Source organism: Microtus pennsylvanicus, chromosome 7 (assembly GCF_037038515.1).
Source record: "Microtus pennsylvanicus isolate mMicPen1 chromosome 7, mMicPen1.hap1, whole genome shotgun sequence".
In the NCBI taxonomy this organism is placed as follows: Eukaryota; Metazoa; Chordata; class Mammalia; order Rodentia; family Cricetidae; genus Microtus; species Microtus pennsylvanicus.
The window spans coordinates 87,560,891-87,582,869 of NC_134585.1; the positions used below are offsets into that span (position 1 = coordinate 87,560,891).

Sequence of the window (21,979 nt, forward strand, 5' to 3'; positions counted from 1 at the left end):
ATTGTTGGCCAACTCCTCAGATTTTAATTTATCACTCATCTGTCACAGCTGGAATATCTCCTGCCGCCTATTGAACAAATTTGAAAGTTTTAGTGAGAAAACAAACAAAAATCCCAAAACAACCTTGCCATTTCATGTTCAGATCCTGGGGTTGGAGGTACCGTTGTGTAACGGAGCGGCCACTGAGAGCGGTTGGCTCGCTGGCTCGGCGGCTCGGCGCTCAACTGTGATTTTTCTCCCGCAGTAGTTCCCATAGATGATCTGCTGCTTCTGTACAGCAGAAGAGAAATGGTGAGGAGACTTCCTCCTCTCAGCGTAGGGAGGAGCTTCGTTAAAGGAGGGACAGCCTCTGTGCTGGGCTGTGAAGGGGAAAGAACGTGTCTGGCAGAGGAAACCTGGGTGCAGATTGGGGAAGGGGGAAGTGCTGCGTGACTCAGGAAAAAATGTGGGCTCAGGTTACCCTGCTCTGAAGTGTTTGAGCTTGAACAGTTGCTTCAAGGAAAAGACCGAATCAGTTTAGAGATTTTAAACATTAAAGCAAACATTAAGAACCCGTCTGAAACAGCTTGCTTTGGTGGAAAGTAGTAGCAGTAAACACCTGGCTATCAGGTTTGAAACAAAAGATACCGGTTGAAAGACTTCGTGGAGATGCTAGCATTTGAACCGGTTTTTTAGTAATCAATGAAACTGTTGGACAAAATTTAAAGATGACCGGAGAGGCGACTTAGTGGGTAAAGTGCTTCCTGTGCAAATGTCGTGACCAAAGTTAATAAGGATGGGTATTTAGTGCTGTAGTGAGCTGGAGGTAAGTCGTCATCAGCTAGGAGTGCCCGTGAACCCTCACCAGCGGCCACATTTTGTTGGGCTAACATGGGGTTTTCTAGCCTTCCCTTTTACCAGTCGGCTTTCCCTTGTATACTGACTTTGCAGCCATTGTTTAAGGTCCACCCTGTTCTCCCACCTCCACATAAAATGTCACAGTGAAGGATGAACATGCATTAACTGTTGGGAAGCTGCCACTGTCTCAATATGTTTTCTATTCCTCTAAAGAAAGGTAGTTTGCGTAACTCCTTATTCTGTCTGTTGGAATGCCCCAGGGCAGGCAGCCAGATCTGGTGAAGGTTTTGTCCTGCTTCAACCCTTGCGAAAGTGTGAGAGGGAAGGTGGATTCATCCAGGAGAGAAGCAAGAGAGAGCCACCCTCACTTTATAGTGTCCTGTTCTACAGAGATGGACCCCTCCTGCAGAAGGCTTTTGTCTAATGCATCCATTCCCATAATCTTCTGGTCTTCCCTTCCTATGCTACTCATTGGGACCAAAGCTGAACACAAGGTTTGGCTAGAAAACTATTCAGACTACAGTAGCCAATTATCTGTAATTCCTGTAGCCGTAACAGTAGAGGGAGCTGGGAACCAATTCAAGTCCTTTACAAGAACAGCAAGCACTCACCACTGAACCATCTCTCAAACCCCTGGTCTAATTACTTTAAACAAAATAATTGTAACACACAGGTGTGTGCATGTGTGTGTGCGTGCACATACATACACAGAGACACAGACACACACACGCTTCTTTTTGGTCCTGAAGACTGAACCCAGGGCCACATGTATGCTAAGCACGCCCATCACCACTGCATTGGATTTCCAGCTCCTGGTGTATTCGAGTCTTGCAAACCTCAGCTAAGAGCCTGCCAGTTGCCTGAAGCCCCCTGATAACATCAGTTCACACAGATGTTGTGAGTTACGCATATTGGACACAGTGAAAACATAAGACCCTGAGAAATTCCCTTAGAACTGTAAGAGTGGACTTGCTCCATCCCATGGTGCGGCACTCCCACTGTGGGATTCCACCCGTGGGAGGACTCAAGTACAGTGTGCCCTTGGGTAACCTTCTGAAGTTATGACTTGATATTTCATCTTTATTTTCATTTCTCTCTATTGCAAATGGGTTCATGTGTAGGCAGAGCCTATGAGTGTAAGTTTTGATAACTTTTAACTGCCTGGGTCATACTTTCTTCATTGTTTGTTTGCTCTTGCACTTGGTTATTCTCACCTCCCCTACCCTCTCTTATCTCCTTTCCACTCATTTCAAGTCCCCCGCACCCCCAGTTCCCTCTCCCATGTTCATGCCTTTTACTTTCTTTTGTGACCCACTGAGTGTAACCAGGGCCATCTGAGTGATTATGAACATGGAATTATGCAGCGGTGCCTGAATAATAGTGAAGAACAGGCACTGATGATAATGACTCCTCTTCCACAGCCAATAGTTCAGCACAGATGCGTAGGGCCCCATACGCTCCTTCCCGGTCCATGACTTGCTGTTGACTTGTCCTGACGGCTTTAAGTTCCAAAGCCCACCTCCAGTGATATACTTCCTCTAAGACCACACACCTCTTAAACTTCCAGAAACAGCACCACCAACCAAATGTTCAAATACATGAGCCTGTGAGGGACATTCTCTTTCAAACCACCACACCAGGAGATCAACTGTTAAGAAAGAGTTGCTGGTGGTGGTGGCACACTTGGGAGACAGAGGCGAATGGATATCTGTGAGTTTGAGGCCAGCCTGGTCTACAGATTGCCTGTCCAAGACAGACAGAGAAACCCTATCTTGAAAAACCAAAAAAAAAAAAAAAAAAAAAAAAAAAAAGAAAAAAAAAGAAAAAGAAAAAGGAAAGGAAGAATCACCTGGGAGCCTCAGGCCATGCCTGTGGGGAGCTACCATGAAAGGTTCATTTTGGTGGGAGACCCACCATCAGGGAGTTATCATGATAGGTTGATTATGGTGGGAGACCCACCAGTGGGGAGTTATCATGATAGGTTGATTATGGTGGGATACCCACCAGTGGGGAGTTATCATGATAGGTTGATTATGGTGGGATACCCACCAGTGGGGAGTTATCATGATAGGTTGATTATGGTGGGATACCCACCATTAAGTGGGTGGCACCATTCTCTAGGCTTGGTTTGAGGACTGCATAGAAAGGAGAAAGCCGGTTGACCACTTCCATTTGCTACTCTCTGCTTCCTGAGTAGGACGCAGCAGCTGCCTCAACATCCTACTGTGACTTCTCCAGAATAAGCCCTTCTTCCCTTAAGTGGCTTTTATCGCAGCAGCATGAGAGGGGGCTAATACACAATGTTTCTTGAACTTTGGTCTTCAGGCTTATTTATCTATTTTTTTTGGTGGGGTGGGGGGAAACCCAGAGGTTTTATAAGAATTTTATAACTTGTGTTTCCCTTTTTCAATCAACGATTCTGGAATTAAACGTAGTGTGTTCTGTATGATATGGGGGTGTGTTTTCAGCACTCACGAGATCTGGGACATCAGTACCCGTTCTACCTTTGCATGCATAATATTATTTGTGCCAAGTGAAGTCACAGCCCCTGTTTCAGTGACATTTTGTAAAGGTTGAGAAAAGAAAGGTAGCGGGAGGATGGGCAGTCACAGGCATGTGATAATGAGTTTGTAAGGATTTTTGGTCCATAGAACTGAGCTTCCCAGCTCAGCACAGTGTTACATTGTCATAATTATGTTTGATTGAAGCCATATAGTTGTAGAGTTATTGTTCTAGTTAATTTCTGGGTTGTGTGACAACTTTTCCTGGGGGGATACAGCACTCAGATCTGCTCATTCCTGACAGGGAGACCAGGACAGACCAAAGTACAGATACTACCAAAGTCCAACTTGGTGAACCTTGGCTTTTATTGAGGTTACTTACAGGGATATGGGTGAGGGGTTTCTTACAGGAGCAGAAATGACTCAAAAGACAGCTGCATCACCAGGGCCCACCCCAGCATGGGTGACTGCTCACAAGGCTGGAAACCTGGAGCACACCGCACAGATAGCAGACAGTTCAGCGGGAGAGTGTCCTTTCTAGGTGCCGCAGCTGGTCTGAACCTCTTCCAGGCTGCTCAGCTGGTTTCTGCTTCTTCCAGGCAGCTAGTCTTGTCTGAGAGTCTTCTTGTACAGCTCAGCTTGCCTGGGAGTCTCCTCTGTTTGACTTTGTTGAGTCTGAGGAGGGGTTCTCGGCTTTCATTGCTTACTCTGGCAGGGAGGGGTCTAAAGAATTTGGTCAGTTTCAGGGACTTCCTGAAGCTGTTTTGAGTTGTTTATCTTCCCACTCAAGGAGTCTCCTCTTGCAGGATGCAGCTTTGGAGCATGTCCTGGCACCCTCTCTGTAGAGCAGGCTGCCCTCGAACTCACAGAGATCTGCCTGCCTCTGCCTCTGCCTCTCCCATGCTGGGTTTAAAGGGTTGTGCCACCACCATCAGGCAGGTGCAGTGTTTTAATCTCAGAGGAAAAACTGTTATACAGCTCTCTGTAAGTTTGCGTTTTCTTCATGTATCAAATGGAACAGTAAAGTTAGTTTTATAGGAACTGTTAACGTGTATCAGAACATCAGTGGGGGAAACTGATTCGTTACTTAGCAGGACTTTTAGTGGTGGTATTGTTACCAAGCCTGTAACAGTTACTATTCTCTTTCTTGAGTTAAAAGAGAATAGAAATTTAGTTTCTAGTCTATAAATGCTATTTTATAACGATTGTATTTTGAAAGCTAATTATTTTAGCAGATAGTCAAAATGTCATGTGTGCCTCTGATTACTGGAAGACACGTCCTGGAGCCAAGCAGACTCAGAACTTAATCCTGGCTTCATGGCTTAACTGAGTAGTTGTGGGCAAGGCTCAACCTCTTTTGTATTGATGGCATCTTTTGCTAAATGGATCTTATTTGCTTCACCAAACCTGTTGGGTTAGTCAGAAATAGTCTTGGGAAAATGCAGCCTTGATCCTGGCGCTCAGCAGGTTCTCAGTACACGCCCTTTCCAGTTCTTGTTACATTTTTTTCTCCTTTTTAAAGGATTTATGTTTTTCTATTGGTTGAGAGTAGGTGTAGAATGTTATTTCCAATGGTCTGTACAAAAAAAAAAGCCCACCAGTAATTCAGGAAGAAGCATGCTGGCTCTCAGGAGGCCTTGGCGGCTTAGCCGTACTCTAAGTTGCCTGAGTGGGTCAGGCTAGTCTGCAGTGAGAATCATGCAGCTTTTCTAGATTTCGTTGGGGCATGAGCCAGACTGCCAGCTCCAGCATCCATTTCTGCAGTGACCCCTTTAGACTGACTCACCAATGGAGGTGCCACGATCATGTCGGAGTGACTCTGTAAATCTCTGGCTTATTTCCCACTGGTGTGTGATGAAGCCTGGGTGGAGAGGAGTGGTGGAAGCAGGGAGCACTGGTCTCCTAATTCCATGGATATTGTGTGAAGCATGTGGTGTGTACCAGGCCATGTGTTGTTTATGGGCCTGGCTTTGAGGTTTGCAAAGGTAGATGAAGACATGATGTTGCCCTCAAGTAGCTGCTGGCCTGTGTCTCTAGGGCCCTTCCGTTGGAAGGGACTGTATGGAACCTGAGCATTTAGATGGCGTTGGTCTTGGTATCAGTCAGCTCTTCCTGGGTCTTCTGAATCAGTGAGACATAAGCTAGTGATTTACACAGAGTCACCCTGACATGATCATGTAACATGCATGTCATCTTTCACTCTCCTGGAACACTGCCTGGAGATGTAGTTTCCCCGTGATTGATTGAGCAGCTGTGTTTGGCCAGTTGCCTGCACACCACCTGTAGGTTTCCTTTGCTCTGCTTAAAGATGCAAGGCTGGCACCACTCAACTGAAACCTAACAAAAAGTGCTCGGTGACGTCAGCCAGAGGTGGCTGTCGTGACCCCGGGAAGATGCTTTTCTAGAAATAACACCTGCGGTCTCACCTCAAGGGAGACCCACTTCCTTAAGGATTAATGCTTGCTTCCTGGTGTGCAAGCCATTGTGGGTGCTTGTTCCCTGGGTTCTGGGCCATTGTGGGTGCTTGTTCTCTGGGTGCTGCGCCACTGTGAGTGCTTGCTCCCTGAGTTCTGGACCATTGTGGGTGCACTGGTAGACCCGAGGCTTCATTGTGGGTAGTTTGACGCTTTCACAATTGAGATTATAAACTCCCCATGTAGGAGGCTTTCCCCACCATTGCTCACTGTTGCTATTCCCATCAGCTTGGCACTATCTTGTGCCATAAGTATTTAATCTACCCGACTCTAAGAGCTGGACAGACCTGGACAGTTTCCTGATAGAAATGAAGAGGGGGACATTGGGTTGGGATGCAGGTGGGTGGAAGTCCAGGGATCCTCTTTGGTCACCTCGAGGAATGATCTAGGGCAGAAGTCAAGAGTAACTATGTGAAAACCACTTGTTTCAAATGCCATTGGGATCGTATTTCAGAGGAGCCAAGACAAGAGCAAAAGGGTCCCCAAGACAGCTGCTTATTTGTCCCGGCTTTGAATTGGTGGCCATCACTCCTGTCTGTCAAAGTCAAGTGACTTATCACAACTGCCAAACACAGAGCAGTTCAGTTACCTGCCTGGCCCAACCAGGAACTTGAAATGTATTCATTTTGGTTAAGTTTCTCTACTAGCCCTTCCCAAAGCAGGGAGGGACCCCAGGACCCCACACGGTCATTCTCCTGGTGGCAGTTTGCTACCACAAAGGGTATAAAGTACTAGTGGCAAAGAGGAAGGGCCACTGGAGTATGCCACACATCAGGCAAGAGCTTGCAAGGTTCTTCCCTCCCCCATCGCAGCCACATTGGACACGTGCAGTTCCCTCGGCAGCAAAATGTGGCCCAGTGTGTAAAGGGTGCCGATAGAGGCACTAGCTAGAGACTTGGTACCCAGGATTTTTACTAGATGATGGACATGATATCACCGCTACCTGATGCGTTTCAAATTGCACTGTCTCGGGAGAGCCTGCAGCAGCATAAGCTGCTTTGTCAGAGGATGGAGGGAACTCGCGCTACACCCAAGTTCCAGATGTGAGCCCAGGGTCGGTTTTGCGAGCAGCCTTCCTGAAGGCAAACTGGGTGCTGTGTTAGCTCCATTCTATACTGTGTCTAAATTTGCCCTGCCCATTCACCTTGAACTTACTGAATTTGAGACTGATTTGTGCAGGATTCGAGTTGTTTGCTCTTGGCCTTGGCTTCTTGGAGAGAAGTTGAGCTGGGGCCGTGGGTGTTCTGCTTTGGAAAAGAGTTTGGCCTTATGCTGACAGCTGAGCTCCTTGTCTTTTATCAAGATGATGCATCCTTCTTGTCCCCTTTGTCTTGATCTGTCAGTCCTTGAGTCTCAACGTTTTCATTCTGCGGCTCTCAGGCATTAGGTTGCTGAAGGAGCCCACAGGCCATGCAGGCTTGGACCTGTACGGCTACGTGAGAGAAACCCTGGATGTCATTGTATTATGAAACCTGCCTTTCAATCTTGATTTTGCATTGGACAGCTTGCTTTGGGATTCGAACCTGTAGCCCTTTACCTGCTACTCATTTATTTCTGTTCCTTTCTGTCTTTATTTTCTGCTTTGATTAACTTCAAGAATCTTCCATGATGACAGTGTTTTAAGACTTGCCATTTTTGCCTTACTTCTTGGGCAGTCCACCCCTCTTTCCACACCACCAGTGTCCATGGGTCCTAAGGCCGTGGCTCTAGTGAGTACTGTGGGTCCCAAGGGGCCTCGCATTGGTGCTGGCTGTCACATCGTGTCTGTGGTAGGCTAGCTGTGTCCTTCTGCTCCTATGCTGACTTGATTGACTTGCACCTGTGTGTAGGTGAGTCAATGACCGATGTTTTAGACAAACTAGCAGAAGTTTGTCTAAAGAGCAGGACTATGGTCCTCGCCCAAGCTTTTGGCAGCCTGGTTAAAGAGGGGTTGACTTGACGCTGATATTGTATAAACTAAGCTGGTGTTTGTTAACTTGTTAACTTTGCTCAGTATACCCGTGTCTGGTGGTGGTGGTGGGGGTTTACCCACCCAGGGGGAACGGAGAAGGCGGGAAATCGGGAATCCCCACCGCTCTAAACTGGGTGACATAGACTTTGCTCCCTTTATATCTTGTCATTAAATAGCTTTTGGGGACAGTCTTTTTTTGGCTGGGTGATTAGAATTTTAAGTTTCACCTACTTCTGATTTAAGGGCTGCAGGCCAGGAAACAAAGGGGACAAAGGGGGGGCAGAGGGGTGGGACTGCACCCCATCTTCAGCTCTAAGGAGAAAATTCAAGCTTCTTTTTGGAACAACGGCTAGTTGGGTTCTATAGGAAAGGGCCGTCTGTGGCCTTCACATCCCACTTCTGCATCATGGGAGAACCTGTTGTGTGGTTTAGGACCATGCCAGGCAAGAAGTATGAGTGGTAGAAGTCATGTGGAATATTGAAACTGACTCTCTTTTTTCTTTAAACTCTTTTTTTTTTCATTAGGTGGCCGCAGCAACTGGCCATACAGTAGTCTTGGTGGACCAAACAGACGACATCCTGGCAAAATCCATGAAGGGAATTGAGGACAGTCTGAAAAGAATGGCAAAGAAGAAGTTCGCAGAAAACCCTAAGGTAAGTTCTTAATCAGTGTCCCTAAGACCAGTCCTCTGATGGCTCCACCTTTGTGGGGGGCGGGGCTTCACCTTATCACGTGCTTGTGGCTAAATGTGTATGTAAAACTATGCCTGTTTAGACCTATGTAATATGCCACTAAACATTCCATTGGGGCTGATTAGAAAGCAGAAGGAGTCCACCATTTTGCTGTGGGGGAGGCGCTAAAGCAGTGCTTCTCAACCTGTGGGTCGAGACTCCCTCGGGGGTCAACCCATTTGCAGGGGTCACCCAAGACCATGGCCGGCAGGGCCCAGTGAATGCGCTCTTCCCCCTCTTGTCTGCCTAGGCTGGCGACGAGTTCATAGCGAAGACCCTGAGCTGCCTCACCACCAGCACCGATGCCGCCTCCATTGTGCACAGCACAGACCTGGTGGTGGAGGCTGTCGTGGAGAATCTGAAGTTGAAGAATGAGCTGTTCCAGCGGCTGGACAAGTTCGCTGCCGAGTACGTGACCGAACCTCCTGCTTGGGTTCGGAAAGCCCCTGTCCTGGCTCTTGAGCCTCCGGCTCTGATAGCAGACCCAGCTCTCTGCTCCCCAGCACCTCTTGCGGAAGAACCGCTGGGTTCCCTTCTCCCATCCTTGTCCACAGGAGGGGTCTATGTCAAGCCTGAGTGTTTCCTGCAACCACTAGGAGGCGCAGACCTTTGTGTGATTTGCAAATAGAAGACACCGGGGCTGGAGCGACTCCTTCCTGGACTGCAAGAGTCTAGAGGGCAACAGATACCAGACAATATGTTTTGGTTTTTTGTTTGTTCTTTTTTTTATATTTTAAAAAAACGATCTTTTCTCATTTTACATACCAATCCCAGTTCCCACTCCCTCCCTTCTTCCTGCTCCCTCCACCTTCTCCCCCACCCCACCTCCCATCCACTCCTCCCAGAGGGTAAGGCTTCCAGTGGGGAGTCAGTGAAGTCACCAAGGTGGTTGTGCTGCCTCCTGGCGGCTAGCACCGATAAGGCCTCGGATGCCGGCCCGAATGGTTCAATTGAAGGCTCTCTGCCTTCAATTTTGTGCAGTCAATCTTCAACGTTCCTGTTTCCAGTTTTATCTGGGATTAGTTACAACCCTCTTGGGAGCATTAAGCGGACACCGAGTCCATCAGGTTCCCGTGAGGATAGCAGAGAAAAGACAGCCACGTCCGGGTCATGGAGGAGTTTCCAGGCTTGTGGTGGCCGCTGGTGGCAGTAAGATTGTGCACAGGTGCCAACAGTCTAGGGTCACAATCTAGGACCTCCAGTTGTGTTTGACTCTTAGCTTTTGGCAGTTATGACAGCTGACCAGGTAACTGACGTGTGCTTGACTTGTGGCCTTCTTTACTATACTTCTCTCTTCTTCGTTAGACCTGAAGGTGGAGTAAGGTTATATGCAAAAGTAATTCTCAGGGAAACACAGGTGATCCGTGGCTAAAGAGAAACTCCTGCATATTGACTCGCGGGGCTGTATGTGTTGGTGGTGGAGAGGCCCTGGTTCTGTCTTGTCTTCTGTGGAGCATTCTGCTGATTGTGTCCATTTAGCACAGCAGAAACATATGACAAAGAGGACACTTCCGGTACTGGGCTTGGCTCTCAAGTCAGCGAGGAGCCTGGCGAAGTTGCCTTTCGCTGTTCTCCTTAAGCAGTTTGGCCTTGCTGCAAGGTTGCTCCTTGGCAGCCAAAAGTCCAGCTGCCCTCTGGTGTCCGTGGAGGGACATGAGAGGAAGGCGGAAGGGCACCCCTCCTTCTCCATCTGACCTTGGGATGTCCTGAGGTTTACAACCTGTGATTTGAGGTTCTTGAGGCAGAAAATTGCAAAGGCCTTCCCAGTGCTACCTTGGCTTTTAAGTAGCCGGCCGTGGCGGTGGAGAAAGGTACACCTGCCAGTTCCTTGAAAGCAGGCTGGCCTGACCCGAGACCTCAGAGAACCTCATCCCTTAGCTGCTCACCCATTTCAGCCATCTGCCCACACTGCAGAGACACTGTCTTCTCAAGTCCAAGATGACAGACTCCACGTCACAATCCTCCTGCCTCAGCCACCCCTGTGGCCTAGGATTGCAAGTGTAGGTGGCCACTCCCAGGCTGGCCTCTCCCTTACCCTCCTCTTTTTTCCAAAGTTCTGATTTCTTTCTTCCCCAGATGTTTTCTTCTTGCCTGCCCCTGAATTTGGATAGACGGTATCACTTTAGATAGTCAGGAACCCTCCCCCCCATAATCAGGTCTGAAAAGGCCACTCTCCTTGGGTACTAAGACCAGACCCAACTAGGCTAAAAGGCGTCTTGCTGTTTTGTGAGTCATCCACAAGATGGCGCTGCAGGAAAGCCAAGCCTCCCATCACCCCACTTTATTCTGGCTTTAACTAATTAAATTTTGAGAAGGAAAAAGAAGAGAAAAGAATTGGATTTTAGTCTCATGGCAGTATGGAATTTGTAAGTTGAGATTTATAAGTTAAGATTCTATGCATATTAAATAAATAGAAGTGCCTTTTCAGGATAGCACAGTACTGTGAACATGTGTTTTGCATGTGCACACACACACCCTTTCCCAGGTTTTCTGTGTGAGTAAAATTCCCTTTTGAGCATGCTCAGCGCAGTATGTTTTCCTTTTAAGTCTTGTTTAATGATGAAGTGAAGGGTTTTCACTAGAGGGGACTGTCCTGTGCACCTGTGTGCACAGCTGCTTTTCTCTGAGGAGTGTGTACAGATTTTATGGTCTGGTCTAAATGTCTGGTCCATCCTTCCATTTCCTCATGAGTCTGATCACTTCATTGTATTCAGTTGAGTAGGTCTTCCTATTAATTGCTTCCCCCTCCTTCCCTCACATCGAACTCTAGTTTCTAAAATTTTAGAAAAGCCTGATGAAGGTCATACATATGAGCTGGTAAGTTAATTTCAAATACAGGTTTGTTTGTTTTTTTTTTTTTGTTTTTTTTGTTTTTTTGTTTTTTGTTTTTTTGAGACAGGATTTCTCTGCGCTGTCTTATCTGTCCTGGAACTCGCTCTGTAGACCAGGCTGGGCTGGAACTCACAGAGATCCACCTGCCTCTGCCTCCCGAGTGCTGCGATTAAAGTTGTGCATCACCACCCCTTCCTTTGGAAATTGCAGGGATTTAGTGTAAATGTGGTCACTGGCTTCCAGCCACTGTGTGGCGAGGTGCCTTCTGACTGCCTTCCTCAGCGGGGCGGTCCCGCAGATCTGCAGTGCCTGGCTGTGCCCTGGGAGGATGCGGTGCCACGGTTTGGACCATGGGCACCCGCGGGATTCATTCTGCTTCTTCTCCGTTTTCTCTCTCCACAGACACACCATCTTTGCCAGCAACACCTCATCTCTGCAGATCACAAGCATGGCCAATGCCACTACCCGGCAAGACCGCTTTGCTGGCCTCCATTTCTTCAACCCGGTCCCCATGATGAAACTTGTGGAGGTCAGTGGGCGTCTGGTCCTCTGTGTTTTGCTCTCTGGCTTTTGCAGTCCGGTTTCCTAGGCGCACCTGCCCTCCCACTGGGTTGTACGAAATTTAACAGGCACCTGGAAGGTCACCCCTTTTGTATTGCTGTTGCCACAGTTTGTCCTCTTCAGGACCAAAGAAGGATGCAACACCTGCTATCTTGGGAGACTCCTCTACTTTATGCTCCTGTGTTTGTTACTGACTTGCTTGGGTCTCTAGTGACGTTGCTGATAGAGTTATCAAACAGAGAGGGACACTAAGGGCCCCTGACAAGACGAGGGAGGCGAGACCTATAGGCCTTCTTGCTGTCTTGCTGAGGTCAGCTTGCTCATGCTGGAGATGCAGGTCTTGTCCGACATGACGTGTGTCACCCCTGGTGTGAATCCTGGTCCCATTCAGCCGTCCTTTTAGTATTGCCTCAGGTGAGTCACATCTCCACGCTGTCATCAGAGCCTATTAAAAGCAGCTTCCTGCAGCCTTGAGCCTCCTGACCTCAGAGGCAAGAGGGGGAGAGGGCCGGGCCAGGCAGGGCTTGCCCAGCGCTTGCCCAGTGTTCCTGTTTGGACGGCTTCTGCTCCCTCGCTGGGAAATGGAGTCACGACAGACAATTTGCACTTGAAGTGTGGCAGCTTGCCCTTTAAAGGGGTTAATTACAGGGTCTCCAGGACTACCGCTATTAAAGCTGCATTTGGTCTGAGGCTGTGGAGTTATTGCCGTGCGAAGTGTGGGGGATGCTGCCGTATGGAGCCAGGCAAACCTCCAGACACTGGCGGGGCCTCTCTGGGAGTTGTTCACGGCTGCTTTCTCGCCCAGCCCTTTGCCTTCCTGTCTCCCTCACTGCTGATCCCCACATGAGCATGTTTTATCTGCTCTGGTTGTTTTATATCCACTTTTTTTTTCTTTCTGAGTGGCAGGTCCGATCTTCCTGTGGCGGGAACTTTCCTATGCGGACATTGTTCCTCTATTCTTCTAGTGTGGTATTAAAGAAGTCAGCCATGGGCAGGAGAGATGCTTCAGTGATTAGGAGTATTGGCTGCACTTCCAAAGGACCTGGGTTCAATTCCCAGAACTCACATGGCAGCTCACAGTTCTTTGTAATTCCAGTCCCAAGGGTTCTAACACTGTCTTTGAGCTTTGTGGGCGCCAGGCATGCACGTGGTGCAGATATGCAGTCAGAACACCTAAACACATAATGCAAATTCAATTTTTTGACAAGGAAGTGAGCAGTGAAAGGAAGAGGTGTGGGAAATCACGGGAAGAAGAAGATGCCATGTGCCCTTCTGCAGAAGTGGGGGTGTGTGTTCATTTTGGCACCTAGTTATTCGTGGAGTGTAGGTTCTAGGTTTCGTGGATTTCCGGCTGCAGATAGTTCACTCTGTCGAGTTCCTGTAAAGAGCATGCGTCTTTCGCATTGCATCTTGAGAGATGTAGAGTCTTGGGTGACAGACAATGCTTAGCAACTGTTACCATTTTCTAGAAAGTAGTCTATGAAAGTGTCCCATTCTCTTGAGTATTTATAGCTTGTTTATTCCTTTTTATTAGTTCTCTGAGTATTCCAGATGATGGATTTAAATCACATTCCCCTCTGCCCAACCTCCCACCCCACAACCCTTCCAGGCCCCATTCTCTTCCCCTCCCCTTCCAATTCTCTGTCCTCATTTTTTTTCTTTTGTTAATGAAACCATCAAGCTCATATACTCTTGGGGGGTGTGGCTTCCCATTGGAACATAATTGACTTACCAGGGGCCACGCCCTTAAAACCTACTGCCCAGCTCCCAGCTCTTTGTTTCTCAGCTAGGGGATGGGACTTGCTGCCCAGCTCCCCCCTCCAGGCTAGGATTTTTGTGTGCTGTTGGTAGCCAAGGGGGCAGTGGTGAGCCAAGGAGCCCTTCCCTGGGGGCGGGACTTGTGCGGCGGTGGGACTTGTTGGGGGTGTCTGTATATTATCTCTCACGTGTTGATGGATGGTGGATTGCAGGAAGGATCATGCGCATACCTCACGTTTACAAAACTCCCAGATCTCAGCCACTGACCCCTTTAATAAGCCAGCAGCTTACCTTGAAGCTCCAAGGCTGGCGTGGGCTGTCCTAGCTGCCTGTAATCTGACACTCGCCTCCAGGCTCCCTCAGAATAGTTTGAAGATCTCAGTTCACAGGAGTTTCTGGTCCATTCTGTCTTCGTCTCCATCTCTTGGTGCTTTTCACGTAGCTCCTTTCATCCCCACACAGACCTAGCTCTTTTAGCCAGATCCGATCGTCTTCTTACAGGAAACACATCCAGTATCTTGATTCTCATTTCACCGAAGGGATGGAGACATCTGCAAGGGTCTATTGGGGGAGTTAGGCCTCCTCATTATGACTCTAATTGAAGTTCTTAACCGCCATTGAAAATACTTGTGTAGAGCCGGGTGCTGGTGACGCATGCCTTTAACCCAGCTCTCGGGAGGCAGAAGCAGGCCGATCTCTGTGAGTTCGAGGCCAGCCTGATCTACACGAGCTAGTTCCAGGACAGGCTCCAAAGCTATAGAGAAATGCTGTCTCAGAAAACCAAACCAAAAACAAAACAAAACAAACTTGTGTGCATATGTGGTGTGGGTAATTCACGTCGGGCTCTCCATTTACACAACTCTTAACTCCCACAACTGACTCCGAGAGCTGTAATTTGAGGCGTTACGCATGGTGCCACCTCTTCTGGATTCCAGTGCTGTAGCAGCTGTGTGTGCCCTGAAGGGAAGGTCAGGAGCTCTGTCAGCCCCAGTGGCAGCCTTTGGGGTCCTACTGGTTAAAATGAAAGATCTCCTCCCCATGAACCCTCTTGAAGTGCAGGGCCTGGGAGCTGGGGCATCTGTGTGGCAGTGGGTGGCACCGTGAAATAGTCACTCGTCTGGAAATCCAGATGGCTGTGCCTTGGGTACATCACCCCTCATCGTCAGCAGAGGTGGGGTCCATGCAGAAGAACCTTAAGGACAGCCACCACCTCATCTCACCCAAACCCCTGCCTGCTCCACACTGAATTTCCATCCTGTAGCCATTAGCCGAGCTGGTATTTCCTTGGCTCTTCCTTCTACTAGGTGCTATGCTTGGTGCTTCACCCCTGCCTACTCTTTCTTACCTCCGCTTCCTTGATGTGGACAGAATGGTTTTAATGTCATTGCAATTTCCAGAAACATGCCCAGTGTCCCGTGCCAAATTCAGTAAATTGGTACAGCTGGGATTTGACTCTAAGACACCTGGATCACAGTGCCTGAAAGACTCCCTTACACATCCAGCAACACACACTTGAATTTTAACCACTGGGTTTGTGCATTCTGCAGACTCCAGTGTCTTGCACGGACGTTTGGGTCAACATTTTGCTTCTGTCTTGAGACGCCCACTGGGCTAAAACTAAAGGTGTATTTTGTCACCATTGTGGATAGAGCCTTTGGTTCAGTGGCTTTGAGCTGGTCCACTGCTTTTCTGTCCTCTCCAGTCCTGATTCCCAGCTTTGTGTTTCCAGGTCATTAAAACACCGATGACTAGCCAGAAGACTTTTGAATCTCTGATCGACTTTTGTAAAACCTTAGGAAAGCATCCTGTTTCTTGCAAGGTAAAGTATGCAGAATGATTGTGTTTATTTTTCTGTTACTAAAGTAACAAGTCCACACCCACTCCAATAAAGTCACACCTCCTAAGAGTGCCACTCCTTTGGGGGGCCATTTTCTTTCAGACCATCCCAGCAGGAGTCCTCCAAGTGTGGGTCCTGAGCTAGTAGCAGCACTAAGGCTGGAGACTTGTGAGCAGTATAAATCCTTCGACACCTCTCCAGATGGGGCAGTGTTATTTAGCTGCAGTTCTAGAACTTCTAGGGCACAGTGCCAGTATCAGTTGAGCTCTAGGGAAGACCTCGTGGCTAAGCGGAGTCACAGTGGTCAGAGGTCATTCAGGAGGAACAAACACATCTTTGTCTAAGTCAGAGAGACGCTCGGGTCAGGTCACTGGGAAGAACTCCATTCAGGAAGGGAGTGGTCCCTTCTGAGACCCAAGCCTTCAGTGATCTGAGTATCTGTCTCTGGGGCCCATCTCTTAGATGGTCTGCTCTGTCTTCCTGGGAACCAACACATGGACCCCTGGGGACAGACTGCACACAGTTCGGGAGAGGGGTGATTTTTTTACGGGTGTGCTGCTAGAAGATACTGCTAATAGACAAGGTGAGCCATGGCCACTGTTGACGACAGGTCTGTCCATGTCCTGGAAGGGCTGGGCTGGGCCAACCCTCAAGCCACCCCCCCATGCCACCACATGTGAAGTCTGAGAGAGGGGAGCCCAAGTTTCAGTTAAAAAGAAGACCCAGGAGTGAGTCTGGGCCCTGACTCCTGCCTGTTGATGAGCAGCTGTGTTTAGAAACAGTTTCTGTGGGTCCATCAGTTCCAGCCAATTCTGAGCCCTGGGAATCAGAGGCCTGTACATCAAGTCCAGGCTGGTGGACACAAAGCTCCTGTAGAAAACGAAGGCCTGGGTCTTGGAAAGAATGCTGCAGACAGTCACAGGGTGCTCAGACAGGAGGAGACGAACGTGGCAGAGGGACATCAAGGAGGCCTTCCTTAGTGGCACGTGAAGGTTTTCCTGTAAGAAAGCCAACTTGACCTCCATTCACCCCAGTCCCCAGTTTGAATTTGGTTTTTTCTTCTCTCTCTCTCTCTCTCTCTCTCTCTCTCTCTCTCTCTCTCTCTCCTCCCTCCCTCCCGCCCTCCCGCCCTCCCCCCCCCCGTCTCTCTTTTTGAGACAAGGTTTTTCTGTATTTCCTTGGCTGTCCTAGAACTCGCTCTGTAGCCAAGCTGGCCTTGAACTCTCAGAGATCTGCCTGCCTCTGCTTCCCGAGTGCTGCGCCACCACCGCCAGCCACTCCAGGCTCTGGGGAAGATGAGGCCACCTGCTGACTTGATAGCCAGGTCCCTTCAGCATCTCCCTTTGGCTTAGTTCTTCCTGGCTTCCACCCGTGTGGGTGGTTGAGCTTCTGCATGACGTCACAGTCTTCCTGTTGTGTCAAGCCCTGGTCAGCATTTGATAAGTCAGTTGTCGGGTTTTTTGGCTATGATTTCTCACCATTATGGCTCATCTCATACTTTAGCTTTCTAAAATATTCCTAATTTTGAACTCAGTATTATATTAAAAACAAACAAAGCAAAAACAAAAACAAAGTTTTCATTAGTTCTCTGAACAAGCCATCTGGCCTTATAGGCTTCCTAAGCCAAAGAGGCAACTCGTGTACTTGGTCTATAGTCAGGAAGGAAATGTAATTAGTCTCATTAAAAATAATAATAATAATAATAGGTTTTTTTTCATTCTTTTAAATCAAATAATTTTTTTTCTTTTAGCCACACCAGTGGCTATTATGCTTGTTTTCACTCTCCGACTATTGATTTTCTAGTAAAGAGAGAAAACAGAAATTGTATGAGAAAGTGTATCGACATAAGAAGGTAGTGACCGGGGTAGAAGTGCACAGGCTGGGGTTCTCCTCTGTGTGTGACCTCCTGAGACCTTCTGAGAGCCTTCGTGGGATAGTTATTCAAGCTTTTGAGGCGGGATTTCCAATAGATAGCGTTACAATATATGGCCGTCACATAAGACAAGGATCACAAATGCTCTTGTAAAAGACAGATGCAGTTATGTGCGGTGTGACCGAATGTTCCCATTAGGGACAGATGGCATCTGTACAGTGGCCCTATAAGGTGTAGCTGAGAAAGCCCTATCACCAGGGCAGTCATAGCCATTCTAAAGCTGTGCAGCGTGTTCCGTGTTTCTGGCAATGCTAGGGGAAATACACAGTGGCCTTACTGGTTTGTGTGTTCATCCCAACACGCTTTTTAAATCCCTTCTAGCTTTTGTATAAAGAAGTATAGACCAGCTTAGGACGGCTCTTAGGCGCCTTTGCTGGAGGAAAAAACTAACTTCCAGCTGGAGCAGGTTGCCATGCAGGCTGCGTGCTCGCTCACCGTGTGTGCACACGTGCATGCTATATTTCCTGCTCTCGGGTACTCAGTGCGGAGCTCCACAGAAAATCTGACGCCGAAGGGTGTATTTTGTCTGCAAACATCTTGGTGTCGCTAGTACAGTCTTGGCTAAGTGGCTGGAACTGCTGGGCATCCCCACCCAGAGGAGACAGCGCAGGCCTTGCTGTTGGTGTGCCGAGGTGAAAGGATCTTTGGACCCTCTTGCCGTGATGGTCAGTTTGTGTGGTGTGCAGTCGGGTCGTCTCTGAGACACACTGAGCTGACCCGGGCGGCTCTGGGGAAGCTGGGATGCTACTTTTCAGAGGGGTGTTTAAGAATGGAGGGATTCCTGAGAGGGGAGTGGAGGGTGGAAGAGGGGATACTGCTGTAGGAGGTAGAAGGAGGAACTTCACAGCGTGTTTGGAAATGTGAAAGGCACCCTAAACAGAAGGTCAAGTTTAATGAAGTCACTTGTCTCCCTCTCTCCCCTGCAACAGGACACTCCTGGATTTATCGTGAACCGTCTCCTGGTGCCGTACCTCATAGAAGCCGTCAGGCTGCACGAGCGAGGTACCTGTCCCAGGCCAGGCTAAGGCCTCCGGGTCTCAGTCTGTGTGCGTGCAGAAAGGCTTGGGCTACGTGGAACCTGGGAAGGGGGTCTCTGCTTTCTTATTCTGTGGGACTAAGCTCAGCTTTGCCCTGGCCGTAGTATCTTTGCCACTGGGTTCCCCAAGGCACAGACCTCCCTGTGAGCCTCCAGTCCAGGCTGCGGCAATGGCATAGACGGTGCAGATCTAGATCCTCGGTCACCACATTTAGTTAAAAGTTTACTGCTTGCGGGGAGAGGGAGAAATGACTTGGCTGTTACTGCTCTTGCAAACGGATTCCCAGCATCCGTGTCGGGCAGCTCACACCCACGTGTAACTCCAGCTCCAACCGTCTTCTCAGCCTGTGCATACATGCATGTGTGATGCTTGTTATACACACACATACACACCACATGCCTGCATGATCCATGTTACACACACTCAAGCACACACATGCTCATACACACATGCACACATATGCACACACTCATACACATGCATTCATATTCATGATACATGTTATGCACACACAGACACACACACCCATGCACACACACTGAGTACTACAAATAGTAAGATAGGAATGGAAAAATAACCAGACTAGTTGTTTAATGTAGAAAACCTGTGGCTGTTTGATGGGAGATGGGACAATGACAGAATTGATGCATGGTAGGGACAATGTCCTTATTGAAAAATGTCGTGAAGCCCTGCTTTGCACCTCATGAATGATCTAAAATGTCCCCCTCTTTTAAAAAAAATATTTGTGTGTATGTGTGCGTGGTGCGTGCATGCCGGCATATCATGCCATGTTGTATGTATGGAGGTTAGAAGACAACTTGGTGGGCTCAGTTCTCTCCTATCTTTATGCAATTCTGGGGATCAAATTCAGGTCTCCAGGCTTACATGGCAAGCACACTCTGTGTGTGTGCTTGCACGTGCACGCGTGCATGCACACGCGTGACTTTTGAGACAGGGTTTCTCTGTGTAACAGCCCTCCTCATCCTGGAACTTGCTCTGTAGACCAGGCAGGTCTTGAACTCTCAGAGCCTCTGCCTCCCGAGTGCTGGGATTAACGGCATGAGTCGGTCACCACGCTTAGCACCGTGCCGAGCACTTTTACCTGCTGAGCCATCACCTGGGCCTGAAGTGTCCACTTCTAGTTGACAGACAATGACTTTGTCTGCTGTAGAAACATAACCTCAGGACATGGTCTATGGCTAGGAAGCATGCATACCCCTACTGCCTGACTTCTTTCCCGTTTCTAAGAAGGAAAGTGTGTGATGTCTCCCGTGCAAGCCAGAAAGCTGTAGGGATGGGTAAAACACTAGTGTGATCGTTTATTTGAGTGACGTCATTTCCGAACGCTCTCAAGGATGCCGTTTCCCAAACAAAGCGTTCACACCAGCTCTTCCAAGCAGACGAAAGCACACTTGCCTCCTCAAACCCGGCTTTAAATATTAAACTGGCCTCTGTGCTTTATGGGAGCTGTTGCCTACCTTTTACTCCAAGATCAAACCAACACTTCTATGTTTATCTTCAACAAATGCGCCTAATTACACCTCAGAGAAAGTATGTGGCATTTTGGCTTACCTTGAAAGACATTCGTGGGTTTTTTTTCCCCTCTAATAAATGTAATGTTAGAATGTAGCACCTTCTCGTGGTGTTTTTTTTTTTCCTCTGAAACACCCTACCCTTTGATACCACTCCCACGTGCCAAGTGTCTGATGCTAAGTTAAAGACCCTGTTCTGCCCTCCGCTGCCCCTCACCATTTCTAGCCACCACTGTGTCCCACCAGGAAAGACAGGACCTGGCTCCAGGGCTGCTTTCGGCTTGCTCTTGGTGCTTCTCTGGGTGGCCTTTCATTACTGGTCCTGCGGCCTCTCTCTTTGTGGCTGGATCCCATGTCAGAACATTTGTCCGTCCTGAAGCTGCTAATGTCATGCGGGTCCAGGTTTGCAGCTTCACACTGGGCTCTGGACTCCAGGCCTCTACTATAGTGTTTTTTTGGCTACTCACCTGGCCAACGCCAGTGCGTGCTTAGATGCGCCCACACCCTGGTCTTTATCCACAGCTCTGCGTTTTCACTGAAGCATCTAGATCCTCCCACTCTTGTCGTTTGTCACCTTGGTGCCTCCCTGTCATCACTGTTCCCTTCCCCTCCCAGCCCCATCCTGCCAGGCCGCTATAATGGGGCTCAGCCAGGCAGTTACCCTGGTTAAGTTACTACATGTCTTTCTTAGGCCCTGCTTGCTGCCAAGGAGGTGGGGAGACACTGTTCCCTGTTTCTGTCCATGTACCCGGCTGGGGCCTGGCCTCTGACTATGCTCTGGCTTTGTTTCCTAGCTCGGGGAGAATGTTTCTGTCCTGTGCTGTTGGTGCACTGTGTGTGTGTGTGTGTGTGTGCGTGTGCGTGTGCGTGTGTGTGTGTCTGCAGGTTGGTGGATAGACAGGTGTGCCTAAACCAGGATGTATGGGAGACTGTTTAGTCAAGGCTGCAGAGAACTGAGCAGCTGCCGATATACCATGAATGCCCATCAACCACACTTCTTACGTCCTGTGTAGAAAGAACCTCATGGAGGCACACTGCATTTCTGACCTCTGACAGCCTTCGCCATTTCTTTCACAGCTGTGAGCTGTGCATAGCTTTGTTCCTTCAGACTGGTGGAGGCCGGATGGGCGCAGTGTCCCAACTCCGAGGGTCAGAGCAGTGTAGGCTTGGAAACCTGCAGTCCCTGTCATGTGCCCACTCAGCTCCAACAGGGAGACAAGGGCACATGGTTAGTTCCTCTTAGGAGGGGTGTGATGTCATGAGCTTACCCTCGAGCCACTGTAGGGTGTCCTACAAGACCCCACTGCCACACTTCCTGCCTCACCCTGACTCAAGTACCGCAGTTCTCTGGTAACTTGTATACAGCTAAGACTGGTAATGTTGAAGCTGGCCGGCAGGTGGTGCCAGAGAGACAGAGACCAACTCAGCTGTGGCTTCAGGTCCCTGGTCTTAGTTTCCAGGCCCAGGCCTCCACCCATTCAGGTTTGGGGAGTTCTCTGAGAAGGAGTCTCCTCTTTATCCTGAGGTAAGGACCCCATAGTCACAGGAGCCAGAAAGAGTGAAGCAGAGTTTTGTGTGGTGTGTGTGTGGTGTGTATGTGTGTGGTGTGTATGTGTGCGTGTGTATGTGTGCATGCGTGTGTGTGTGTGTGTGTGTGTGTGTGTGTGTGTGTGTGTAAGGAGCATCAGGTTCTCTTCAAGTACTGGACTCTACAAGGGTTTAGGAAGTTCGTCATTCGTGACTCCTCGGTATATACATATTGTATATATTGCTTTCCTGTCTTTTTCTCTTTGCCTATTTACTCTGATCTACTTAAGACAGATTTTTTTTTTTTAGAATTCTGTTAACTTTGTAGATGTTTACTGATTTTTTTTTTAAACAGTGCTTTATGCTTTCCGTAATTTTGGAAACAGCAATAATCCTCAAGTGAGGGTCTGCCTTGGGAATTATAGCGTTGTTTTTAGGGCACTTGGGTGTGATTAAATGGCTTTAGG

General features: G+C 48.6%; 1 protein-coding gene across 1 annotated transcript in view; it reads left to right on the forward strand.

The window, feature by feature from the left end:
• Hadh (hydroxyacyl-CoA dehydrogenase) overlaps positions 1-21,979 on the forward strand; it is a 34,581-nt gene that overhangs the window by 8,406 nt on the left and 4,196 nt on the right. The window contains exons 2-6 of the mRNA XM_075981324.1: positions 8,289-8,417; positions 8,746-8,903; positions 11,730-11,856; positions 15,376-15,465; positions 18,346-18,418. Of these exons, the coding sequence (XP_075837439.1) occupies positions 8,289-8,417; positions 8,746-8,903; positions 11,730-11,856; positions 15,376-15,465; positions 18,346-18,418 (577 nt within the window). The remainder of the gene's footprint in view (positions 1-8,288; positions 8,418-8,745; positions 8,904-11,729; positions 11,857-15,375; positions 15,466-18,345; positions 18,419-21,979) is intronic.